This window comes from Larus michahellis, chromosome 7 (assembly GCF_964199755.1).
Source record: "Larus michahellis chromosome 7, bLarMic1.1, whole genome shotgun sequence".
Lineage (NCBI taxonomy): Eukaryota > Metazoa > Chordata > Aves > Charadriiformes > Laridae > Larus > Larus michahellis.
In genome coordinates this window covers 6,859,369-6,886,815 of record NC_133902.1, presented here as the reverse complement: position 1 = coordinate 6,886,815, position 27,447 = coordinate 6,859,369, and the positions used below count along the sequence as shown (strand labels likewise).

Genomic DNA, 27,447 nt, shown 5'->3' with positions numbered 1-27,447 from the left:
AACGAGTCAAGATTTCAAGGAATCTCAGAATGGTTTGGTGTACCAGGAAATTCAGTCTGCTGGGATTCTGCGCTACATAGCAATGAGATCAAATGCTTTGCTAACCTATTTACTTTAAATGTATCTTGAATATTAGTAATGATGGAGTAAACAGACGGATCTTTAAAAAGCGTGGTGCCTGCTGAAAGTCTGACATGATATTTAGTGAGCGCAGGAAGGTTTTTTAATCCAACTGCCTTCGTTCTGTGGAATGTGTTTTCTCCTTGTTTTGGCTGGGTGGATCTTGTGGCTGATCTATTTAAAAATAATTAAGTGAACAGTTGCAGAAACACCATGGTATCTTAGACCTGCACGTCGTACAGATTAGATGGAAACACCGAGCTTCCCTTCATATGTGGTGTGGTTATCAGTGCCCTCCAAACAATGCCTGCAGATACCATTCCACATCCTTTCTAAAGGAGCCGAAAAACACGATGACATGTAACGAGACCTCCTTGGGGCCGCAGTTGGGTATTTGGTGAGGAAGCAGCAGGGACTGGGGGGTTCACTGTGTCTGCTGGGGCGATACGGGGAGCTCCTGTCCCTTGGCACTTGCCAGGCGAGTCCCGCATCTGCGGTGCGTGATGCTGGCAAGTAACGTCCCAGCCCCGTGGGTTTGCCCGTCTGCTGCTTTCTGGGAGCAAGATGCATTACTCACTCCTCTTATTCCTTTAGACATTACACAGAGTGGAAACAAAAATCAGATATACACACAGAGTCCATCAATCATTACTAATCTAGAAGATAGACCGTGATAGTAAATCTCCCTTTTTCTTCTTCTTTCTGGTCTTTATGCACCGCAGCACAACACGCTGTAGTAACATGAGAAGCATTAAGGTGCTCGGACACACACCGCAGTTTAAAAACAACCGTACAGTGATGGTGCCCTGGCAGGTGTTCCTGTCTGCTGCACCCCTGCGCCTGGGTGAGCTGACTGGGGATCACAGGGTGTACTGGAACGGTCTGGATGCCACCAAAGGCACCGTGAGACAAAGCCTAGCAATTCTGGTTTAGCTGAATCAGGACTCAAGTGCTTAACCACGCTCCCAGGTGGAGGCGATGCCCAAAATAGACCCCGGAGTACAGATTGGTACGAGTGGCTTTGCCATTTGGATTTCTTTTAGTAATAATTTGCGCAGCAGTGCCAACGAGATGATGGTGGCAAGAGGTGCTTGTTTTCGTTTGGTGGTTATTAGCATCATTTCTTTTTTGATGAACCTTTCGTGTTACTACATCTGGTCGCTGCCATACAGAGGGGTTTTGTGATTTGGAAATTTATGATAAAGGCACTCTAACACAAGGAATTTGAGCTCACGGGATTATGCTGGGTGTGCATAGGTCATTGCAGGAACATTCACTGGTTTTCCTTCTTCCTGTAATTCTGTTGATACCAGCTGTATGACCATAAAATTCATATTAGAACGTTAGCAAAAGCAAGCGTGTAGCCACATTCTTATCATTTAGTCTAATTTTAATCCTTTGGATAAAGGACTTCATTTTTATCAATTCATAGGCATGGAAGCGACAAGCCCGTTTATAACTATCAGTGATACAGAGCAGCAGCACCAAAAAAGCCATGGGATTTTGGAATCGGCACTGAGAAACTTTTCCATAAATGCCAGGAATAACATTATATTTGAATATTTAACCCTTACCCAGGCAATTTGAGGACTGGAAACCATATGTGCTTTTCATAATGGGAGCCAAGATGACCCTACATAAAGATAAATATAACTACATAAAAGCATTCAGGAAGGATGGTGGTGTGGTTAAGAGCTGGGCAAGGACTGGGGAGCTCGAAGGTCTAATCCCAGCTCAGCCACAGGCTTCTTGGGTGATCCTGGGCATGTAACTTAATCTCTGCGTGTTTTCAGTTTTTCCATTTGTGAATGAGAGATAATAATACTGCCCCACAGCCATGCCCGGAGGATAAACGCCTTGCTGCTTGGGAGGTGTGGGCTTGGAGGTGGTGCTGGTGGCCACCAGGATAAGTCTCAGCCAAGCGCTCTGCTGAGGGTACGTGCTACAGCACTGCCGGTAGCATCCACAGTTTCACCTCTGCTTCTCTAAAAGCTGGTTAAATAAACTCCTGCCTTAATTAGACACGGTGTCAGAGCAGGGCAGCACACCTGAAGCCTCGTCTGGGAAGTCGCATCATTGGCAAGTGTTCCTTGTTTGAACGTAATTTAAATTCAAAAACAACGAGGGGAAAAAATGAGGAAAGGGAAACCTGCAGTAGATGAAACCATCTGGTTTTGTTTGAGTGCTACCTAAGTAACTTGTGTTTATTGGTTATAGACTGGTGTTTTCTTTATACGGTCTCTGGCCAGGTAGCTGTTGTTATACTCGTGACTTGGCATTCACTTCTGCCCTTTGTGAGTCTGCTCGGGAGGTAGAAATCCTGATGCTCTTAGGATTCTTTGAAAAGATGGGATATTTCAAAGTAACCATCAAGACGGAGACTTTTCTTAATTGGTCACTGCAAATTTCCACTCGTAGCCTGTGGCTCCCATGGGGAGGGATATCATTTCTTCACCGTGGGAGCCGAGGCCATGGAGCTGATGGGGCACGGGAGAGGCAGCTGCACAACTGTCGGCATGAGGAGGAATCACGTTTGCGAGAGAAGATCTCTGCTAAGGTGCCATCCCTGCTCTGGAAAGTAGGTAAAAGCCTGCTGAAGTCTGAGCAGCCGGCCCCGGGCTCGCGCACAGGCCGGGCTGTGTAAGGTGCGGGGGAGCGTAATCGCCCATTGTTTGGAAGGAAGAGTTTTGATGTAATTATACCCTTCAGCCATTGCCACACTTTCCTCTCTTTCATCTTCAGGCAGGTCCACACGTTCAGATGTGAAGCTGGAAATGAAACACATCTGGATATCCAAAAATGACAACAGACTTTTATTTGCTATTTTTGGTATACAACAAAAGCTTTGTATCTTGCTAATTGAACATATGGGCTCTCAGTTGCTTTTTTCCCCCTGCTAAACTCCACTTTTCCATGTGTCATCATACGATTCCAACATTTGATCTGTCGAGTCCATCTTGGCCATGTGTTTGTTGTAATCTGCTACACATGTAGGCTTGTTTTCGTGTGCGTCCTGACCTCCAGTGAGAGCTGCAGTTGTTTCCATCATGGATAGTGTTGAGGAGTTACACATCCTTTTTATCAGTGTATTTGGCCACCGGCAGCTCCTCGCGGCGCGGAGCAGGGATCCTGCCAAGCCTCTGAAAGCTCAGTGTTTAGGGTAGCCGTATCTGCTTGGATTGTGATACCAGATGCTGGCTTTTTTCAGTGTAACAGAAGTAGAAGGGAAAACTTCCCCAAAATAGAAAATATCCACATAAGTAAAATCCAGCGTCTCGACGAGGGAAGCTGAGGGTCGGCGTTAGCTCATTAGAGATGGAGCGTATGGAAGGGGTGGAGGTAGACGGCTGGTCAATGGTCACCGGACAGACCCGCACACGCTGGGGGGGTCACGGTGGCGGGGAAGAGCGGCGTTTGCTTGTGGAGAAGGCAGCGTGCTCCTCGGAGCCTGCAGCGTGACGGTCTGCGGCATGAAGAGAGAAAAATGCCGTGTCTGGAGTGGAGAACCGAGCCCTTCAAAGCAGGCTGTGCCATAAATACCCACTGGGAACTTGGCCCCACTGTATGGACGTTCGTGAGACTCGACTCATTAGGAATACAGGACCTCTTGATTAGCATGAAAAGATTCGTCATCAGAATTTTTTTGTGCCTGTGGGGGATCCTCTTACTTATTTCCAACTACGGCTCTAAATTGTTCCCATGCTTCATCGTGGTTTGATTAGCTAAAAACTTAGAGTAACTGTTTGAGGCACTTACCAGAACTAAAAAACAGGTGACAATGATCAAACCGTAGGGCACAGCGCAGGGACTGCTGGTGTTTTACGGTACGGAGCTTGAACGTGGCTGGAGGCGACCCCCAAACAGGTTCCTGAGCGCTGAAAAGATGCGTTACCTGCGCGCTTTCAAAGTGCTGAGCAATGCTGCCTGTTGTTGCCCAGGATAAACGCCAAATTAAAGCAAAAATAAAAAGGGGGAGTTGTGCATTTAATGGCCCGCGCACACATCCCAGCCTGCGCGCCCACCTCATGTTACAGCTGTGTAATAGTCACCTTTCTTGCAGTAAACACTGGGCCAATTTCATCACATTTGGTTTATGTTTATCAACGCAGCACTTAAGCAATGGGGTTTTGGTTGCAATAAGGGAAAGAGCCCGATGCTCTTCAGCCCCGAGGGGAGGGAATGAGAAGCCATCGGCGGCGGGGACAAGCTTTTCCTCTCCCCGTGTCGCAACACCCCTGCCTGACTGCCGCAAACATCAAATATTTGTACTTAAAGACTGAGCTGAGGCAATTTCCACCAGGAATACGCTGTCTCTCACTGGCTGAAAAGTATTATATATGCATCGGGCTATCACTCCGTTCGGTTCTTGACATACGCTGCCGAGCAGTTTGGTCTTGAACTCCCTTTTTCTTTTTAGCCAAGAGTGTAACGTTAAACAAACCTGAGGTTGCACTCGAGGACTTCCCAATCGACTGAAGAGTGAACTCTGAAGCAGAAGTTGTATTTAACAAAACGGACTTACAATTATTATTATTCATAAATGCACATGTTATGGCTGCAGTTGTTTCACTTCTTTCTTTTACAACCCTATAAATTGTATGCAGAACATAAAGGCTTTACTTCTTAAATAAATGTTTTGCAGCCGCCATAAATTATCTTTCTTGCATTCATAATGAAAAAAAAATCACTGTTTGATGTTTTATATCCTCTTCCCTAAAATGTAAAATATGGTAGTTGGAGCCAGATTTTATCTCATTTGAAAATAAAAGAAGGTTCATTTCCTACTAATTTTTTTCAGTCTTAGGTTTGGAGTTCCCATGAAATGTTGCCCAATCTGCAAAGCAGCGTTACAATAAACTCTGCTTTATCTGAGGGGGTTGTGTTTGAGTTGTACCAGCATTAATAGTCGTCATCATGAAATGAGTTATGAACATAACCTGGATCTCTTTTTTTTTTTTTTTTAATCCCTAACATTGGTTATATTTCATCTTTCCGTGCACCCCGAATCACGGGCTGAATGTGGGATTGTTGAACTTCCCTCTGGGCCGGCCCGAGGAGGACCCTGCCCCAGCATTGCTGTCCTGGAAGCAGGCCTTGCTAAACTCCCAGCTCACTGGTTTGCAAAGCAAACTTCAGCCTCGTACTATTTACCTTGGCAAGTGCCCGACCAGATTGATGATCTGTAAAGTGGATTTGTTATTTGGCTGTTTGCTTTGGCAGCTCTTGAAAGCAGTTTGCTGATTACAGTCCCAGATGTCATTGCATACATTACTGTTCACTATAAGTTTCTTTTAAAGTTTTGATTTCAGCCACAAATACTATTAAGCTTTTTGCACCTTTCTGTCTTTAACTCATGGATATTAAATATCAAGAGCAGACAGCTTTGATTTCCTTATATTTTCCTCTTATTATCTTTGTTGGCCTCTTGTAGACATCTCTGTGGTGCCTGCAGCATCTCTCCTTTCCCCGTTCCCCCCGGTTCGGTGCTGTGCCCATCCGTGCCACGGGCGGGTGCAAGTTGGTCACATTCACGGTTTTCTAATTGTAGACAACCTGGAAAACTGACACAGCATTTCTATAAATTATCAGGTTTAACATGACCGAGTACTTGAGGCAGTAGAGCCGAGAACATCAGGAGTAAGGTTAACTAAAATCGCCCTGTGCCCTGTTTGTGTTAGGGAAGGCACAAAAGGAATGTGCGTCTTCGGAGGTGGTTTTTCTAGGTTATATCCATCTCCTCTAACTATTGTCTTGGGTTTTGAAGGCACTCAAAGTCGATAAGCGATTTGGCAAATCGATAGGCTCAAAATCAATTTTTTTCTGACGTCGGGTAATGCTGAGTTTGGCTCCGGTGCCGGCAGCGCCGCTGTGCTCTGCGCCCAAGTGCTCAGCTCCCAGCCCCGTGCCATCAGGCTTCGGGGCCAGGAGTACCAAGATACTTAATTTCCGTGATGCCTCAAAGTACACTTGCCCTTCTAAAGTCCAGTAAAAGGCACATAAAAAGCTCAGCTGGGTGTTTGCCGCTCACCTCCTGCCGCAGGGAGCTGAGCGGGTGCCTGGCACAGTCCGGCAGGGACAAACGATGGCTGGTCCTGGGTTTCAGCAGCCAAACCATCCCTCGGGGACAGGAGCTTGATTTTTTTTTTCCAGTGGGGGTACTTTCGGCTTTGAAATATTCCAGTTGAAGAAGTTGATTCACTTGAAGTAAGGTTTACTTTTCGAGGGGAGGATATCATTGGAGTATTTTTGGCCACTGCTTGAAAATTCCTCTAACCCTTTACTATAATAAGCAAATTGAGCAGATTAAAGACACATTACGCTGCCAAATGGTTTTTCTGCTCAGGGTGACATATATTTTTTCTGTGGAAAAGGTTGTGGGGGGTTTTGTGAGCTGCTATGCTTTTTTTAGCACTTCCTGTTTTATTGTGTTTGAAGTGTCTTTGTGGTGACCTGTTGGGGTAAGATTCTTCCATATGGAAGTGTTTCTTCAACTTTTAATCATTTTGTTTTTAAAAAAAAAAAAAAAGATTTTAAATCCGATTTGCAGATGTCTCTGGTTTTGTTTGCAGAGAGCTAGTCCAACTCACTACAGTGTTGTAGAAATGTGAGTCATCGTGAATTGTTTATACAAGAAGTGAAGATGACATCCATGTACTTGCGCTCTTAATTAAGTTAGATACTTTCTTTAAAATCTGTTTAAAATATCCGTAGGAAAGCATTTGTTTGTAGTTTAATGTATTTTTTTCTCTTCGGAAAATTATATTCCTTTAAAGATTTGGGGTGAAACCCTGCGTTCACTGAATGCCTTGGCAAAACTCCTGTTGGTTTTGATGGAACTGGGATTTCACCAGTAGACCCCGGCTCTGTTGTAGACGTCTCTGAAGTCAAGTAATATCAGGATAACAAGCAATTTTGTCCTGTGCCTATTCCTGGAGAAAATCTTGCTGGGATTTTACATAGGGTCAAAAAAAGTTACAAGTTTATTTTTAAGTCTGTGAGACAAAATTCTTCATTAATGTGCAACAGAATGCGTTCTCCCTGTGCTCATATTGGACTCGCTGGGTAGTAACTGAGAGCAGAATTTGGACCACTGTGTTTGCATTATAGCTGCATCCTGTTTCCTATTAGTTTTGACACTAACATCTGAATTTCAGATTTCTTCTTGTTTAGGTTTAACTGCTCAATCAATACGTACAACAGACATCTCGGGACCTCTCTGTAGTTGTCTGGCTTGCATGGGGTGGAAGGGCAAAACTTGGCATCTGGGCGACCAGCTCTGGAGCAGCCCCTGCGTTTGAGTTGGTAAATCACAGCGTGTCGTTGCACAGACGGCTGGGCTTGTCCATCAGGCATCTCCAGACTTTCCCTCTGCATCATATCCTCAACGTTTTAACCATAAGAAAACTGGCTTTGACAGTGTTTTTGAGCCCACATGTGAATACCACATGTTGAGGTCTCATGTCTGCAGTTTCACTCCTAATTAAGTGTAGATGTAAGTACTGGGTATCTTATAAGGTCTTTGGCTCTCTGCAATTCACCACAAGCATCTAATTTCCACTTCCTTTGTCTTGGACCTATTATTTATATGAGGGGGGTAGGTGGACTCAGCAGTTACAAGTCTGTTGGATTATTATGTTTCTGTAGCTGTCATCCTGTCAAAGGTCTTGCAGAAATTTGCGTTGCAGGCTCTTGCTAGTTTATTACGGGCAAAACTCCCTCCCGTGCCGAAGGCCAGCCCAAGGTCTGTGCGCCACTTAAGTCTTACTAAGCCCTGAAAATGGGTCTTAAATGGTATATTGGCCTTGCGCCTGCTCTCAGCGTGGAGGTGAATTGCATTCTTTGTGAACAGTGAGATTCCCAGTTCAGCTTCGGCTGCTAGTCTTCACTGCTCTGAGTATTAGGATGGGTTCTCTAAACTTGCCTAAAACTTTTGATGCTACAGCCTGCGGAAGCTAAGGCCTCACAGGCTTTCTGACCTAACAACGGGGTGGTTTGAAAAACAGCAACGTTTTGATGTAGACGGGCACAGCACTCATCTGGTTTGGATTTTCAAGGTGTTCCAAAGTCATATTGTTAGCTACAGGGGGTCTTTTGTGAGCAGGGATATGCACTGACTTGCTACTGAGACCTCAGAGCATTCCCAGATACTTATTTTTGGAAAATTGAAGTCAAGTAGCTATATTGTCTCGTGCCCATTATACAGGTGGAGAAACTAAGGCGTAAGATGGACAAACGACTTTACTGGGCTGGTCAGAGTGGTATCAACAAGACTCGGACATAAACCTGGAGAGTTATTTTACTGTCTCTGTTCTCCCTGGTTTCCACAGTATTCGGAATGTGTCGGGAAGGATTTCAGTAAGCAAATCCTGGTAGCCTTATTTGCATCTACCTGAAGAAGATCATATTGATGTGACCTCTTTAGGTGATGCTTTCCCTTGTCCTACCTGATGAACTGCCGTGTTTACATACAGGCAAGGATTTGGGGCTGGCTTTCAAAGTTGACATGAAAAAGATTGAATTACGCACTTTTGAAGGTCTCTGTCATCTCTGGGCCTCCTTTCAGCTGCGCCCTGGCAGGGCTTCAGGGGCTCTGGGGAAAAGGTGCCTTCAGCTCAGTGGCAACTCTCCTGTTTAAATATTTCACCAAAACACCTCCAACGTATCCCACTTCCTCAGTAGTTTCCAAACAGGGTCCAACTAGATGAAAATTAGCCAGTGTCTTAGTTTGTAGCGCTGCAAAGGTCAAATGTCTTGGAGAAACAAGGTGCTAAGATGCTAATTCTCCAACTTGGAATGAGAAGGCAGTTCTCTGCTCGATTAAGCGGAAAATGCAGGTGGTCTTAAACATCTCCATTTTCACCTCCTGTTTTGAATGCAGTTTAACAAAAACTGTTGTAATTACAGAGAGGATAACCAGCTTCCCGTGCCGTCCCAAATCCTGCCCGAAGATCAGCTGTGGGAGAAACAGCTTGGGGACGGAGCCCCTGTGCAGACTTGAAGTGTGCTAGAAGAGGTCCTGGGCTGGTCCCTGCCCCATCTGTCCCCGAGGCGGGACATGCAGGAAGCTCGTCCCCAACTTGTGTTCTCACACTGCACCTCCTACACTTCTCCTCTTGGAATCTTGTTTTCCACTTTTTGGAGATTTGTGAAACATATGCTTTGGAGGGTTCCCAATTTTTTTCACAGCAAGCAAAGAATTACTCTTCGCGTTGTAAAAAGCCTCACGAAAAAGTGCGCTCCTTCTTTGTAATGGACTTGCCTGGCACTACTCAACAATCCACATTTCTCATCACTTTGCAGTGTGCTTTTATAGGGTATAAAAATGGTGTTATGATCCATGTTCCCAAACCTTGCCTCAGCTAGCAAGAACATCAATAAACATGGCTTGATAGACGCCAGAGCCGCAGCACCGTATCCCTCGGTTCTTTGAACGTGCCCGAACATACCTTTTGAATCTGTTCTCCGTGTATAAAACTACTTGGGCCTCTGTTAACCTGTTAATGTATCGAAGGTAATACTTGTGTGCTTAGGAGAAGTTACTTCTCCTAGGACGCGTTTCCAATCTGGTCACTTGTTGTACTTAGAAATGTTTTCTTTACTTCATCTCACGTCCCACTTTTTTTTTGCTTTCTTCCATTTAAATTAATCTGCAGATAGGGAGGTCATTGTACCTGGAACTGGCAAAAGATTTTACTTCCTTTCTCCCCCTTCCCTTTTTCTTCTCTCTCTGTAAAATTATTATTGTTATTTCTTCGGTTCACAACTGAGATGATGGGTTGATGTTTGAACAGTTAGGCGCTCTGTTCCAGGAAAGTCTGTCTTTGTTCCAAGGCTTCCAGCGCAGAGGCTCCTTCCACCTTGATCTTTCAGCAGAGCACTAAAACATTTGGCAAGGGTTTTGTCGCATTTTTTTGCTGCTGTCCAGGCTTTTTTCAGAGATTCCCTTTGGACAGCTTCCACCTTTGAGCTTGCCCGCTGTAGGGAATACTTCTGCATGTATTTACACAGCCACATCATCAGACCTGATGCATCCCTCACATCTTCATTAGTACCTGACGCCCGCTTGCTCACCTCCTTGGATTTGCTGCTCTCTGCTTTTGAAGCAAGTTTTCCCTCCCGACACTTTGCGCCGAGCCTACCTGTAGATGGCTTTACTCTGGTGGGAAGCTCTTTAGGACACAAGGGTAGGACAGTGGTTGCTTCATGGTCTCACAGAGCATCGCTCTGCTGCCAAAAGGGAGGCGGCTCAGCAGGCTGTCCGACAGCTACCCCCTCTGCAAAACGTCACTAGTTTCACTCATCATTTTAGACTGGAAAAGGTGTAGGATCAGCTTCTACCCGAGTTCTAGGCTTCTCTCTAATAATCAGATTTCTTTTCCATGTTAAATTCCGCAGAAACTTGTGATTAGCCCCACTTCTGAAAGTTCACAGCGGCTTAATTCTACTGTAAAACTGTCAGCAGTGATTTTCTTTTTTTTAAGAGGGATTTTGGTTCTCGTACAGAACTACTTCTTGCTAAATTCCTTTTCAACCAAACACACTTGTCATTTCTCAGCCATTAAAGACAATAAACTCCATCTTTGGATTTTTACATGCTGAACTTAGTTTATAATGATAGATACTTGTTTATAACCCACTGAAGATTTTTGTTAGCTTTCTGGCATAAAAATTGGAATCTTCTCATTTGATTCGTAGTTATTAGTAGCAGGTTTATCCTTTTAAATATGTACAAGCTATGATTTCAGTGGGATGTTTATGGTCCCCGAGAATGGTAGTCTGCAGCTCGCAGGATCCATCTTGCCTCGGCAAGCGGCGTGGGTATAATCATCAAACTGTTCACGTGGAGTAAAGCTGGTTTCACAGGAGGGTTTAGGTATTGCAACCCAGCAGGTCACAGGACCTGGTTTCAGGTCCCTGGGGAGAGACGGGCTTTCCTTCATCTCCGGGTGTGAGTGGTCCCACGTTTTCTGGGGTGCTTAAGCCAGTTGGTGCTGTAAAGTGTATTTAGAGGGGGCTGTAAAGTTTGTGCAGCGCTGAGTGGTTGCATCAGGCCCTCCTGGGGAAGCAGGCAGGGAGAAACACCTACCTCCATCATCCCAGATGCGCTTGGGAAGGGGCCAAGGTGCTGGGAAAACTGGGGCGGTTCTTCCTGGATCCAGGGAAATCTGCCAGACAGGGACAGGGCCTGTGGGGTTAGGCAAGGATTTGGGCATCGGGATTTGGACTTCCAGACTCCGAAGCTTCTCCTTCATCCCTCTCTGTGTACCTGGTCCCTTGGGGCTTTGGGTGGCTTCTGGTTGAATGGTTAATCCCAAATTACATTACAGGTTGCATTACTTCATAAATCACAGCAAAGCATGTCCTTGCTATCCATGCTACAAAATGGGTTTTACTGAAGGAAGGAAAAAGAACATTTACTATAAAAATCCGGTTCTTGTGCTTCCAAGTTAGAGCATGCTGCGTTTCATAAATTAACGGCACAACATGAATTATCAGACTTTCTTCTTACCCTTGACATTTTTCCGCATTTGTTTGGGTTGATGCACCCACTCTCTGTCCTTCTCTGCTTTTGTGGGAGATCCGTTTGTCTCAGCGGTGCAGATGGAAGTGCACGGCTGAAGCAGTGACGCAGCTCCCCGGCGGGCAGCAGCCAGCAGGGGCTGGGGGATCTGGCGTGGTCCCTTCCGTCAGCATCTCCCCTGGAACAGCCTTCTTTGTCTGAGTCAAGGAGTTTCACCGAGCATCTGGCAACAGACTTTAACCTGTGCACAAATGGTCATCTGCCCTTTATTGGAAAACCTGCAGGTAGCGGGCTTTCTCATAGGCAGTGATATGATGGGAGAGGACGGAGAAACTCCAAGGGCATTGGTAAAACAGATTTTAATCTTAATTTTTCCCCGTAAGAATAATGCCCTATAGGCGCACCCTTCTAGTCACCTTTTATGATTTCTGTAACACGAGGTCGTCGCCAAGTAAAAAAAAGTGTTATTCATGGCACTAGAAGTCCTTGTATGACTTTTTTTAAGTAGTTCTTGCTTCTTCCTGAAAGCTTTGCTTTTAGCTGTAAACGGTGAGCCGGCTTTGCCTAACTCCTGTTTGCATTTGGAGTTGCTGCTGCAAATTGCCAAGTGCAAACGTGAGGCATGTAGAAGGGTAAATCTCCTGCCCTTTGAGTACAGTCTTTGCCGAGGATGAGAGTGAGATGAGTTAAATGACCGAAAGCCTTAGGCTAGGACATGCCAGTTGCAATAATTTTTTCACTCCATCATCTCACCTTGCAACGTCGCTCTGCCTTACCCAGCCACCAGATGTCTGATGGATAACGTAAGTGACAAGGGCAAAACCTCCTCAACGTATGCGGAGAAAAACTTCAGACAGCGAGGAACGGGTCTGCTGGCTCCTGACCAGCTGGGTCCTGCCTGGCCTTTCCGAAGCCCGGCTGGCTGGAGTGAAATCCCTCCTGCGGACAGGCTTTGGGAGGAGATCAGACCTTGGGACTGCGAGTCACCAAGCGCTCTGGCGCCGCTCCAGCAGCACACTTAAGCACACACTTAACTTTCAGCATATATATGCTACCATTGAAGTCGCCGTAGCTGTTTGCATGTTTAAAATTAAGTATATTCTTAAGCTGGCTTGGGACCAGCGATTTCAGTGCTTCCTAGGTCCAGTCTGTGCTGGAGCTTAGATAACTAGCTTGTGCAACTTGGCACGTGCTTTTCATGAATCCAGAATCAGGCCAAAAGAATTTATCTTCCCTGACTTGGAAGGCTTGCAAGGAAACAACTTTTAAGGTTTTTTTGAATTTTCATTATTTTCTAAACATAAAATTTCGTGTTTCGCTGTAGTCCTTAAAGAAACACAGTTTCTTAATGTCCTTGGAGGGATCTACAGGCTTTGAGGAGGCAATTTCTGAAATGCCCAGGGCTGATGTAAGGGCACCTGGGACCTGCTGCCTGGCCAGGGCAGGACCTGGGGGCTCTAGAGGGTCCCGTCTGTGTTTTTGTACCTTCTAGAAAATGTGCCATTGCACTGGGGTGTCCTCAGATGCAAGATTCTTTCTAGGCAACCCTGCACAGACTTGCCCAGTGACCTTGGGTCAGTTACTTAAACCTTTGTATTCCAGCTCTTCCCCAGTGTAAGCAATGAAACTCTTTATATCAGCACTGATAACTCGTTTTGGCTCAGATTTGGCCCTTGTAAGTATGTTTTGTAACCTCTCCTCCATTCCCCGATCTTGGTTGCTCAATTAATAAGTAGCAAGAGTAAGCTTCCAAACCAGTTCCTGGTGGTTGACGGTGCTGTATCCTTAGAGCAGCCGCTCAGCTGCCCCGAACACAAACATTTCCATCACTCTGATTTAATACCTGAATCCATCCCGTGCCGTTCGTGAAATATCTTAAAATACTTGTAGGGAAGTTGTGATTACAGTAAGCTATTCACAGAGTATTAGACATAACCCTAATAAATTGAATGTTAACACGGATTTGCTACAGAACGCGTCAGAAGAAGGTCATCACTCTGTTATTCCCTAAGGAAAAGACGGTTACAGCATAGGTGTATGGCATGAGTTACATTACCGACACGGAAACCCCTGCTCTAAATGACTCAAATATGCTAATTTTCATGAAGTGGTTGCAAAGCGCAGATGCCTCGTGCTTAGGAAGGCTGCGGGCGGCTGTGCAGCCTGGGGCTGGCAGGAGCCGGGGCAGGAGCCGCGCACGTGCTGGGCAGTAAAAGAGAAATCAGCCTCCCAGCTCCTCCCAAACACCCAGCCAGCGCCTCGCGTTTGCAAGTGAGATTTATTTATCCTGTGTACAAGTACTTATTGGACAGTAGCTTGGAACCGACGCGTACATTATCTCATAGTGAGGTAAGACAAATAAATTACAAGTTAGAGGCCCCGAGTGGGATTAGTGATGCACCTTAGGAAAATATTTTGGTTTCTGTTTATATGTCGGCTGGGTTGTGAAATGTTTCATCTGGAAAAGGTGATACGAGACCAGAGAAATATTTCCTCTTATAACGCAAAAAATATTTCGGTTTCATTCTTAACTGGTTGCTAATGATATAAACCAAATTTCACATGTCCGGAGCTTCGATGGCTGCTCGGCCGCTTTCCTACAGATTCTCTTCTGCGAACTTTCTCGTAGGCGATAAGAAACTGCCTCTTGATCTCCCCTTGTTTGTGAACATTTCTCTGTGTGCATATTACTGATAAAGAGCAAGTTACCTGCAGCCCAGCAGAAGTCTCTGTCTCCGTTGGACTCACTCTGCTGAGCAGGAGGACGTTAAGGATGCTCGGGCAGGGTTTGGGCCATGTCCATCCCAGCTGTGCAGCTCCATCCAGGCGGGCCTGGCACAGGGAAACCTTCACCCCCCACCTTTGCAGTGGGTTTTAGATAGGGTTTTCCCTACCATTCATCTGCAGGGGAACTGTACCCACGATGAACTTGGCCTTTTCCAAGCATTACGCTCTCTGTTTCTATTACCAAGAGTCTCCTATTACAGTTTGAGTGATACATTAGTATATAGCACAGTTCCAATGTTTTTTCAACACTAAGATTTTTTTAATTCAAATGAAACAATCAGAATTAAATTCCTTGGCTCCAAACAGTTACCACTAATTCTCAAGGAATATGACAAATCCACGCCTGTGTCTCAAAGCGTAACGTAAGAACTTAGTTATCTAGAAAACCCCGATGAGTTGTCAGATCTTTCCTTACATGCGGGTAAATATGAGCCTTTTATAATCCGTTATGTGTTCTTTATATGTGTGTGTATATGTATATACACACACGTGCATTTGCACATGCCACGAGATTGATAATAAGCAAGATAAATCTTGCTGTTTTCCTAAGGGAAGTAATATATTATTCGAGTCCCTCCAGTGGAATTGGCATATTTCTACCTCGCAAAGTGAGGTCACTAAGACAGGGTATGCCTGCAAACCTCGCCTGCGGGGTTCAGAAAGGACTTGGCATATAAAGGAACAAGCAAATAAGCATCGTTATGTAGTGTCACAGAAATACCAGATGTGTCCTTCCTGCATCTTACGCAGCTTTTCCCGGTGAAGCCAATACGAAGGCTTCAGCGGCATAAAATCGCGGCTTTTATTCAGATGAGAAGTAAAACAAAATAAAGACTTCGTCTAAAAAAGCCTCCGCTGAGATTTAATGGAATTCATTGTGTGTTTAAATTTCCCAGGCATTGTTGAAGGTCTCAATAATCATCTTGTTGTAAGCTTAACTAAGTCATAGATCTTCAGAGAGTGGGAAATTTTACTAGGAGGAAAAAAAGTTACTGGATTTTCTAATTTTAACCAGGACTGAGAATTATAAGTATGTGAATACCACAGGAAAACACTTCCAACTTTGCGAAAACTAAAAAGTGCGGAAGATCTTTTGTGAATCCTTTTTAAATGAAATTTCCAGACCTGGAGCTTGAAAGAGCATCAGGTGAAGTTTTTCTGCTGTGCAGAATCATACCTGGTAACGCGCAGCCTCCCCGCCTGCCCCGGCTTGTGCGGAGCTCTCTGCTCTTCAGGACACTCTACTTTATGTCAGGATTAAATGTAAAGAAATGTTAATCTCTAAGGGGGCTTGGAGCTGATCATAGCATTCCTGATTTTTTCCAGGCGTTCTGATTTTGCAAAGCTGTAAAGAGTTAAAATATGCAAGAATCTTGCTGTTCAAGGCGGGGGGAAGCTTTTTTTTCTTGGAAATTAATTTTATTACAAAGGGGTATTTTGTTTTTAGAATTGTAATGGCATCCAGTTATACTGTAGTTTCCATCTCTCTTTGCTTTTAGACTGCTAAATAAATTGCATCCATTTTTGAAAAATACACTCATCGTGTTTTTCAGTGCGCTGTGTTCCTCGGGCTGTCGATGAGTTGCCCCTTCCCCATCGGTGCCCGCAAGAGCAAGGCCCCTGCTTTACTCTTTACAGCAAGACGACGAAGTCCTGTGCTTCTGGTACTGCAAAACCGCGGCATAAATTCCCCCAGTGACACCAAACGCAGATATAATTTTTTTTGGCGTTTTATCTTTTAAGTCCTGCTTTGGACGGATGTCACATGCTGCCTCCGATTTTTAAACCGTGCCGTCTCTCTCCCGTGTCCTTTTGCTAACCTCCGCGCCTCTGGGGAAGCCAGGAGCTCGGCCAGGGCTGCAGGAGCCCTCGGCGATGCTCGGGGGGCTCTGGGGGGCTTCCGTCAGCTTTCCCCGTCCTGGGGCTCAGCATCGGTGCTGCGGTGACACTCGGGTCCCTCGTTTGGTGGCCAGGTGTATTACCGGCGGGCTGGTGTGAAACTGCAGTTGGGACGGCATGGAATGGAGTCGCGGGGAGCATTCGAGGCAAAGGCAGGGTTTAATAAATACACTTAATCATTTATGTTTTGACCTTAACCCAGACTCAGACACAGAAAGCGGAGAGTTGAAAACATACTTTGTCAAGGCTCCTTTGGCTGCTGGAGTGGTAAAACAGGGCAGCCTTGCTCTGAGGAAAGGCAGATCCTTCAGAAAGGAGAGTAAAAGGTCAGAACTAATCCAAAAGGACAAGCAGTGTATGTCTGTGTGTATATTGGGTTTCACATATGAAATCCAGTCATGATAAATCTGATGGCTTTAGAAACATCTACTTTGATTAATGAAAACATAGTTCCCATAGACCATGGGTTTCATACTTCAAAGTTCTCCTGGATTTAGGACCTTAGGTTTTGCTTATTCATATAACATGCAGGAAACTATTTTTAAATGAATAAGGGAGTTTAAAAAAAAAAAAAAAGGCAAACGTTTCAACATCGGTGGTACAGATAGACTGGATAATAAGGAGCAAAATTAACAAACAACAGACATTTTATTATGCGTTTTACAATAATGTTTACATTCTTTCTTCTATATTTGTTTTTCCTTGAAAAGATTTATGTATTTATAAAAATATCTCACTGCTCCAGCTCTGAAAATTGCAGCCTCTCTCCCATTTGAAAGGCTTCAGGATGGCTGCGATGGCTGGCCGTGTTCCTAATCATCTGAAACGCTTCTCCTGAGCCCACGGTTAACCCCTTGTGTGGGGCTGGAGGAGACAGTGCTTGTCGGGGCGGCGAGGAGGAGGAGGAGGGTGAGATGATCCCTGAGGACCTGCCGAGGTTGTACCACAGCATCACTATGATCCTGAACATTGCCATCCATCGCTTTGGCCGGTGTCCTGAGCTGGGACAGGTCCTGACCTGTGGCCACTGCCATGTTGGACGTGGGCAACGTCCCGCCCGACCATCCGCCTTCGTCCCCGCTGGGCATGGGGGCTCCCAGGGCCACCCCGCTGCCGGGCTCGCTCCTCCCGGCAGCTGCATGCTTGCTTAAAACTCGTTTAGAAATAAAGACAGAGGAATAAACAGTATTTTTGCTTACGAGTCTGTAGCGCGCTGAGGAGGGACGCAGGAACCTCTCAGTCTCACTCAGCCAAAAGTTCAAAGGGATTTGAAAGTGTTCGTTGCCTGTGGGACTGGGCACCCCGACTGAAGTCTCCATTAATTAAATGCACTCACAGGATACAGAGCTGGTGAGTAATGTCCTGTTTATAGCAGAACTGCGAGCGATTCTGGAAAAAAAAGAAACTCCGTGGGAGGGAAGATGACAGGGAAATAGAGTTCCTTGCAAAAGGCTGTAGCTCCTGCCATCGTTTCCAAAGGCAGTAATTAACACTCACACCTTGATTCAGCAGCCGTGCGCGGGGTGAGTTGTTGCAGAGTCTGTCACACCTCAGTTGATGTGCACGGGAGAGGATCAGCAGCACGTGGGCACGCATTCAAAAGTCAGATTTGGGGCAGGTCAGGGAGATGCCGCTTCCTCCACACTTAAATAAGGCATTTTCACAGGTATTCTTTTTTTTTTTTTTCCCCCCAAAAAAAATTGTTCAAGTACTGAGAGCTGCTGCTCTTTGGCATTCCCCCCAGAGTGGCAAAGTTATGGCATGGAAGTGAGTTGGCAAACCCTGTAGGAAAGTTCAGCCATTAATATTTAAACGTGGTATGTTACAATTTGACTCACTCCTTTGGGCAAGGAGTTTCCATGCGCTGGTTCCTCACGGGCCCGTGGGATTCTTGCTGCCGGCCGAGGCTGTTCCGGGCGGCTCTGGCACGCTCACGCTGTGGTTCCCGGTGCCAAGCGGATCGGGACTCCCTTCAAAGCCCATTCCTGCTTCGGAAGGGGCCAGAGAAGGTGCTGGGCAGCCCCTCCTCTCCCTCCCAGACCATCGTGGTCGCACCCCAGGGTCTGGGCGTCCCCGGGGGTCAAACCCCTACCCCTTTCATGAGAAGGATGCATCTTTTATCGGTTAAAATTGGCAGGTCATTTCCTCTCCTATTTACTCTGTTATTTTTGCTCACACGTATGTTGCAATATGCAAGGTGAGGCTCAAAACTGTCAAGCTCTTTAATAGAACCATTACTGTATTTTTGGAGAACGTACTCTTTTTGATTTACTGTTCCTTAGAAGACAGGAAATGGAGCTACTTGATTTCATATTTTAAACAAAGCCGTCCAGAGGTTTAATGAAAAAAATTTCCCCTGGCTTTCGAATTAAAGGGCTATGGTGAAAGATTTAGCTTAGCTATTTTGACTTAGAAAAATAACACACTAGAAGCATTAAAATATTTTGTAAAAATACTTTTTACTACTTGATTTTTCAGAGAAGAAAATAAGCTCCTCTGGTTTTCTTGGTCTTGGTCGGTAGGGCTAACTGTGAAATGAAAGGATGTTTCCAAGGTTTGGGATTTTTTTTTTTTTCCCTTCTGTAGAATTTATTTTCCTTTTATATTAAAAGCCTTGAAACAATTGCAATGCAAAAGACAAATCCTGTGCTTCTAAGCAAGGTGATTTGGTATGAGTAGTAACAGAAGCCTTTGCCATTAATAAAATGCGAGAAACATTAAGCAGAAAGACGGGGGGCCTGATTCTGCTCCGTCCAGCAGCGGCGTCCAGTGAGTATAGTTCTTGTTGGGAGGCAATTGTCAGTGGAAAAGCAGAAGTGGGAGATGGGTATCAGGAGAAAATTAAAGTTTTAATAGGAAAATCTTGCATGTAGAGCAGAATTAGCATGGAGTGTTTGGGGCAGTGTAAAGCTAAACACTCTGGAACCGCAAAACAAAGCGCTTTCAACCTAGGTGTTCAAGCCAAGGTTCCGGCTTGTTCCATTTGGTTCGCTTCGGGGTTGTTTTTTATTTGTAGTGCAGGGGATCTGGGATGGTGCTTGGGCATCGAACAAAGGAGGCTGATGGTCTTAATTTCCACCCAGTTTCGTCTTCAGTAAATAAGGGGAGAAGTAAACGTTCCACTAGCTTGAAGGCACCACGCGATAGGATGAAATATTGACACAATTTTAAGTCAGTGGGATTTTTTTCAGTGATTTAGTGAGCTTTCACCAGGATTTCACTAGTAATTGCTTGGCTAATATAATACCTAATTTGCTTCTCTCTTGAGTTGTTTCTAAATGAATTGCGCCTCATAGGTGGAACCTGTTCCACCATCAAAGCTGTACCGGGGCTGGGGGGGAGAAGAAAAGCTGGGCTTCGCGCGTCGAGCTCTGATGTTGGCGGCTGTCGGTACGGTTTCAGCGGCTTGTCAGTAAAGGCGCGGGGTGACGCCTGCCTTCTCTCAACCCTTGGGTAGTCCCTTGAATCAGCGGGAGCTTTCCCAGCCGCACTGGTTCTGCAGTTACGTTCTGGCTGCGGGTTTTGGGGGATTTGGAGAGCAGGACACTCCACTGAGGTTTATTTGTAAACTTCTCTCTGGCCGACGATGGGGAATTCGATACGTTATCAACCGAGATACTGGGATTGAAAAGGGGAGAGCAAGGCAGCCAGAAAGAGATTACAATTTAATAAATAGCAGAGATATGGTTAGCTGCTATCAGTGTGAGTTTAATGCCGTTAGCTCGTGTGCCGTTGGTAACGGTGTACGTAGGGGCAAAGCACCCAAAAGCTCCTGGGGAGCGAGTGGCCCATCTGCCATTTCACGCGCTTCACAGAAGAATTTTCCAAGGTGAAAAAATACCCAGGACTTAATTCTGCCTCCAAAAAAATTCTTTTACTTTGATACATCTGTTGTCTGCTGATACGATGGCAAGAAGAAAAGGAAGGTTCGTGACAATCGGTCTTGTTTTTCCTGAAACGGCTTTGTTTCACATCAAAGCGGGACAGAGCCAGGGCTTTATGGTAGGAGAGGACCTGCCTGTTCAAGCAAGATTCTATTTTCTACCCTCACCGAGTAACCTCGGTCGTGCATCTGCGCGTTCAGCTTTACGTGGAACCCATTTCATCAGTGTGCGTATTGAAATAAGGAGGAATTTGTGGACTCCACTGCTCCGCCGAGCAGATGGCGGCGCCCGGACCTCCGCTGCCCCGTTACTCACGGGCAGGACGATCGCCCGCGGGGTGCAGCGGTGGTCGGTGAATCATGGCTGGATGCCTGGGTGTGAATCATATTGCCAGATGTGAACTCCTAACGTGGAAAAGGAGCGAAAAGGGAGGAAAGATAAAACCAGAGCTTCACGAGCCTCGCAGTTTTTTCCCAAGAAAACTTTGTGTGCAGTTAATCCCTCTAACCTGCATTTACATTAACACTTGCAACCTCACACGTTGCTGCTAAGAAGTTTTGGCAGCTCTTGGCCCTGATTGCAGGGGTAACGCTGCACTTGTCTCCTTTGCTCTCACTCAAGTATCTCAGGAGCCAGAGCCCGGCGCTCTATGAAGTTTCTCCCCGTACACGCATGCAGGCATCTTGGCAGAGCTTCAAAAGCCATTTGCCTTATTATTCATATGTCTGCTTATAGGAGCAGAAATGCTCCCATTTCTCACTTTCGGAATAAGAGCAGACACTAGTAAAGAAGAGATTTCTCATCTCTGGCACAACCCTGCAACCCTGTGGGAGCTCATCATCTCCCCGCTGCCACCCTGGGGTTTCGGGATGCAGATTTAAAAGCCCCCCCGGTAGGTCTCGGGTACGTGAAGAGCCCCATCGAAAACAACTGAAGTGGCTGGGGTCTCAGAGTCTCTGCAGAGTGGGGGTCTCGTGGTCGTGTGAAACCCCAGAGGGACGAATTGAAAAAAAGAAGCTTCAAAAAGAGATCAAATTTTGCTTTTCCTCCTGCAGTTAGGGGAGCTGACAACATGGAAATGTTGCAGAGACTTAAACATCGTCGAAATTACTTCGCCTCCTCGCTGCATTTTCTCAAACAAGCTTCAAGAACCCTTGCTTTAAAACAAATTAGTAGACTGAAGTAACCTTATAAATCCAAAGACCCATTAAAAAGTTGAAATATTTGGTCATTCCTTCTCTCAGTTTAAACTGGGATTCATCCAGAGTTCAAGTGCATGTATCACATAAGAGCCACAGTCCCATTTTGTAGAGGTCCCTTTTAGCGTTGATGGTTTTCTAGTGCCAGGAATCTACTCTGCAGCCAGGCAGAGAGATAAATCAAAGTTGTGTGCGCCGATGAAATTCAGGAGCCAGAAGTCACCATTGCAGCCCATATAAATCCCTGAATGCCAGCCCTGGTGCTTTTGTCCATGCCATTAGAGTTCAAAATTATCTGCCCCTCTTTGCTGATGTATGGATTAACCGGCTGCCCGAGTGTTTACTAACGGTTATCACCCGGTACTTTGGACGTTATCAGAGGAAGGGACGCCTGCCGCGGGGCTTGGTCTCTCACCCTTTCTATTACCACCTGTCAGTGGCAGGGAGTGTGCTGTGAAGCTGTACAGTCACAGACTACAAGTGTAGATAGTTTCTGACGGCTGATCAAAGGGGAAAACCAAAGGCCTGATAACAAGGACGTGTTTCATGTACTTTTAACTTTGAGAAACATTGGCATTTGCATTTTTTCCCCTCGGTAGGCTGGCAGAAACCAGGCACAATAAATGCTGCATATTCAGTTACCTAATAGTTGAGTAAATGGTATGTGCTTGAAGCAACAAAGCGTAACTGTAATCTTGTTCCAAGTGGGAATGATTTAAGTAAGCCTTCGCAGAAGACTTGCTGTATAATAAAGTAGAATAATTTTAATTTGTACTTTGAAGTGATCTTGAATTCAGAATCTAATCTTTGCATTCAGCAGAACATCACACGCGGTTGTGAATGAGGTAATAACTGCAAGTTAAGGAATTATTTTAAGTATCTTTTGTAGGTACGTGCGCTCTGTCACAATAGCCAGCATCTTCGGTAAAGCGCTGCTGGGGAAAGAGTCTCTGTTAGCTCAGGTTTGACTGAAAATTTCACAGTGCAGGAACAGAGAAAATCCACAGATATCCCAGACCAAAAGAAGGGCTCGCTTTTTTCCTTCTGTAGACTTCCTTCAAGCACAAGGCAGAAAGCAAGCTGTCCTGTCCTCGTCAGTGCATCGCACTGTTGCACTTTTCTGCTCAAGAGCAAAAAAGGGATTTTATGTAAAATTTGTGCCCATTAGCAAAGACAAAATGACTCGACTGTTTCCATTGTCTGAGATGAGCAGGGGGAAGGGCTCAACAGCAGCCCGGTGAAGACAAATCAACTTTCAAAATAATTTCTCATTGTCTAACATGTGCTTAATAACATACAAACAGTTTTTTAATGTTTAACGTGTCATTTACCTCAGTGTCATTATGCTGATTTCCTGACTCTCACTAGTGTGAGACCACAAATGGGTCTGTATTTTTAATTTAGCCTTTTTGCTTGCAGCTCCTTGGTCGAAGCTGTTCAGTACGTAGGGCTGTGCATGCTCCTGCTGTGCTGTTAACACCCACATTTTAACTAACGTGCTAAAATTAGCTTTTCAGGAACTCAAAACGCAGGGCCTTCTTTCTTTCTTTCCAATGCATATGTATGGAAGTGGCTTGGTCCCAGGGTCTCCCAAACATCTGCCTGTTGTTTGTTGAAGGTGCCTTCGACCGGAGCGTGACCTTGCTGGAGGTGTGTGGGAGCTGGCCCGAGAACTTCGGTCTCCGCCACATGTCTTCCATGGAGCACACTGAAGAGGGCCTTCGGGAGCGCCTGGCCGACGCGATGTGCGAATCTCCCAGCAGGGACATAGTGGGATCAGGAACAGGTACAAAGAAGAGGTGTGATCAGAGATCACGTACATCTCACCCAATGGTGATTTTTATTTTTCTTTTTTAAGTTTTGCTTTTCCTTTTCTCTGTACGCTACCTCTCTTAATTAATTAACTTTTACGGGGATCTCACTTAGTGCAAGAGAAGTCGTTTGTATGAAAGAAGATAGCGGTAGACCATCTGAGAAGCCTAAAGTAACTTGAAGCACAGTACTGGGGCCTGAGGCTTCCTTACCTACAGCTGTGACGGGGGCTCTCCTCCCTCCCCTGCCAACTCAGGAGCATCCTGGTCTCTGTGCACATCGCTGCCCTTGCCCCCCCTGCTCCAAACAATGTCATAATCACACTCATCCTCATTTTGTGTCCTGAATAGAGCCACTGCGAAGCGCTGGTTCTGTAATCCAAATTAATCCATCTTCATCGGTGTCCATTATATTGATAAATTATATCATCTGTTTAAGTAAATGGAATGGCACGTCAGAGATTATGCTGCTCAGAAGGGGCCCGGTGGTAGGAGATGCTTAGAAATGTTAAAGTGCAATTATTGCGGGTTTATTGTCTCCATTAATTTTCACTAGTTTTAAAAAACGCCCTCTAGTAAAAGGACTAAGCACATCTTTAATCCATGCACCATTTGTGTTGTGACCAGCACCTAATAGTAACAGTGGCATCTAACATCAGCTGCCAGCTTGCTTGTCACTCTTCTGGAAACTCGCCTGGGAAGGAAAAGGAGGACAAAGCTCTAGCAGAAACATCTGGGTGTGCCAACCCACGGACATTACAGAAGGGCTGCATAGAGCAGAAGCTGCCTCTTCCCTCTGCTGTTGCCCTCATGTATTGTTCGTCCCCCTGCTTTGCAGGTGGGGGTCGTTACTGAGCACGTAACCCACGGCAGGTCACCAAACTGCTGCCACCTCCCACTGTCTGGAGGAGGAGGCTGTAAAGAAGCAGAATTTAAGCCCTTGTATGTAGCTACAGATAGCAATAACCAAGCTGTTGAGTGGTGCAGAAGCACCCTTCGTAGCCCAACTTGGCACCTGTCGAACTGCCTTTCCTCCGTCTTGAAAACGATAGAGTCAAGGGATGGTTTAAGATTTGCTATTAACAGAAAGAGTTGGTCGAACACTTAGCATAGGTCTCAGGTACAGATCTGGTGCAAATTCTCACCAGGTTGTTGCCTTGGATGAGACACTTCACGTGTCCATGACTCCAGTGCTCCATCGCTGCAATGAGGATAGAGACGCCTCACATTGCTGGTGTGTAGTTTAGTCAACTCATGTCTGTAAAGGGCCGAGAAAGTGGAAAAACAGGCTGTGAAAGTGGACAAAGGCACATATTTCATCACTTACTGACCCATACTGTGATCAGAGTGAACTTCGGGATGGTATCCACTTCCGATAACGGGTCAGCTCCCCTCGGGCTGTGTACGTTAGGGGAAAGGTGAGGGGAATACCTTCTCTGAAAGCTGGAGCCATGTAGACATGTCCAGTTAAGGTGACTGACTGCCCCAGAGGCTTGACGTTATACTATATTGTAAACTGAGAACTTTGTCAGAGGCAGAGGTGTATATTTTCCTTCCATTTTCACCAACCCCAGCTGATAGCAGTGGGTGCCAACTTCTTCGGCATAAGATTAGGCTCACAGTACTGCAGGTGTAAAGACAGTTTATAGATGTAAAACTGTTTACAGAGGTGCCATCACTGAGCTAAAATTCATCCAAAGAGATTTCTCCCAGCTTTTACTCCAGACACATAAATCTTCATAATGAGTGTAAGAGAGATGCCATCTCAAAGCAGCAAATGTAAGTGGCAGTAGTGATGAACACGAGCACTGACCCAACTCACCCCATCCCACTACCCTCCTCTCGCTGTCGTTACGCTCTGTGTTTTCCTGCCTGTCGTGGGATTCTCCCTACCACTAACATACTTTATTCTCAGGATTTGGGCATGTGGTGACTCAGTGTGGCGGAGAAAACCTAGTGATAAGGCTGTGAACTCCCGTGCCCTTTCCACTTCCATCCCCTAATGGCTCTTGAGCTCTTCTTACCAGATGGCTGTAAAAAGTTCTCTCCTGCTCAGCCGGTACCTGGAAAACCGCACTTGCCCAGGGAGGCTACGCCACGCGTGGCTGCCAGCCGTGCGGCAGGCTGTGGAGCACGGTAAAGTGCTCCCATCTGTCTGCTGGTTAATAAATGGGGAAAGGTAATTTTGGAGGTACCTTATCCTTGCTTCAAAGAAGAGGTGTCTCCGTTGGCCCATAACAAGTACAATCGTTTTCACTTCCCCAAAAACCACTTACATCTTAACAAACCGAGGCTGAACTGAATTATCTTTGAAATACGTTCAGTTTTCTTCCTTGGGTTCTCGCTGCCCACTCAGCTCAATAGAGTGATATCAAGGAGTTCAGCAAAGAAGGGCACTGTAAATTGGCTTGTTGGTAGTTGATTTAGATATCGGTACTGCTTCCAAAGGCAGCGTTTATATTTCTTCATTGGACTAAAAATTATGGAAGTTATAAACCTCTTTCTAATAATCCTAAAATTACTTATTTTAACTTGTGCATGCCTTTATGTTATGCCTTTAGCCCCTCTTTGTGCTGCTTGGATTCTCCTTAGTCCTTAAATACGTTTTATAGAGATTTAATGAAACTTGCAAAATCTTATTCAAACTGAAACATGAATTAATGAAAATTTCTAACTCTTGAGTGTGAAGATATGTGCATGTGCGGTGCTTGGGTCCGCGGCATGGACAAAGACAAAATGGGCGGTAGGGTGGACAGTGAGACTTTATCAAGCGCTCAACTGGTCCTGACATGCACTTAATGGCAAGAGATAAATAGATTCTTTTAATGCCTTAACTGTTAGGACATAGCTGACACGTAGATTTATATAGCAATCAGGGCTGATATGCTGCCATAGTGCGGAGGAAACGCGTGCTCGTGGTACACACACCACTTTGGGGAGCAGATATTGGCAGTGTCTTTCTTTCTTCCCTACCTCGACGCATTGCAAAGCAGGGCTGGCAGCTGGGTCGGTGGTCCTGGCTACTGGCAGAGGCAGAAATGACCCAAAGATTGGTTATACAGGCAACATCAAACTGGAGGATGCAAAAAAACCCCCACGAAGAATAATCTGGCATTTGCAAGGAAGAGGAACTAGATGGCCCGATGGGTCTTTTCCATCTCTGAGTCCAGCTGGTTGCCAAGGGCTGTCGGACAGTGGATGGGAGAAGAACCAGGTCTGGAAAATGACCCCCCAAAAATCTACTTTCCTTGTGACCTAAATGATAACTGCAGTCATCCAGCTAGTTGACTTGATTGGGAAACCAGCTTTTCTCCTTGTTATCCAATTATCCAGACGACCCATGTCTATCTTAAGTGGAGTCTGCTGTACATAAGCTGTCAGCCGAGATACACATTTAATTCCAAAGAAGGCGTAAATTGGCAAAGATGCAAAAAGATGTTTTTGCTGTTTCAGTTTCTGTCAAACTCTCACTGAAAAAAAAAAAAAGGAGGTCTACTCACAAAATGTTAGTGGTCAGTGACCTCTTTTGCTTGCAAAGCTTTGTGTTCAAGCAGCTACAATATTTACATTTGCAGTGTAGTTTCTGAGTATGTGCTGGAGCTTCACATTGTACTCTCAACAAAAAAAAGAAAAGAAAAACTAGTATGTGATTTATGAAACTGTGCTTCCAGGAGACAAATCTCTCTGACAACATTCCACTCAAACTGGACATGCAGAAATTGCCAGCCCAGGCTGGAAATCTTTCCCTCCAAAAATACTGTAATCAGTACATCTTCTTATTTATGTATTCCTTCAAAAAGTACACTTTTTAAGCTTTCAAGTTCATTTTGGACATTTCTAGGCATAATATTGAAAATTAGTCTGTAGTAGGGGACCAAGCCTTTATGGTGTGAGTGACAGGATGTTTTCTGAAACGTACGTGTGGAAGACTATTCCTGTTGCTCTGCCCTGGTTGTGTGCCATGGGATTTAAGCATGCTGAAGCCCAGGAGATGGATCCCCCTTGTGCTCCCTGCCTGTCCCCCCCAGGCTGAGGGCAGCATCCGTAGCCGTGATGCTGATGTGGGTTCCTCCAGCAGAGCTGTAGCGTGGTCTGTGCATCCCAGAGACCCAGTCTCTCCACTTAAGAGGTAGGCTGGCCTGAAAGAAAACCAGTGGGTCTGTCTGTCAGTCCCACGAGGGAGTTACCAGCTCCAGGAGAGCAGCGGTGACCATCAAACGGTGCGG

At 45.5% G+C, this 27,447-nt stretch overlaps 1 protein-coding gene across 22 annotated transcripts in view; it reads left to right on the top strand.

The window, feature by feature from the left end:
- BCAS3 (BCAS3 microtubule associated cell migration factor) overlaps positions 1 to 27,447 on the top strand; it is a 363,020-nt gene that overhangs the window by 316,173 nt on the left and 19,400 nt on the right. For 12 of the 22 annotated variants that reach the window (XM_074594824.1, XM_074594804.1, XM_074594823.1 and 9 more), the window contains one exon: positions 23,029 to 23,196. The exons of 3 other annotated variants lie outside the window; for them this stretch is intronic. In XM_074594824.1, the coding sequence (XP_074450925.1) occupies positions 23,029 to 23,196 (168 nt within the window). Of the gene's footprint in view, positions 1 to 2,538; positions 4,073 to 23,028; positions 23,244 to 27,447 lie in introns of those variants that run through there. 7 more of the 22 variants (XM_074594814.1, XM_074594811.1, XM_074594812.1 and 4 more) reach the window with 3 other exon arrangements.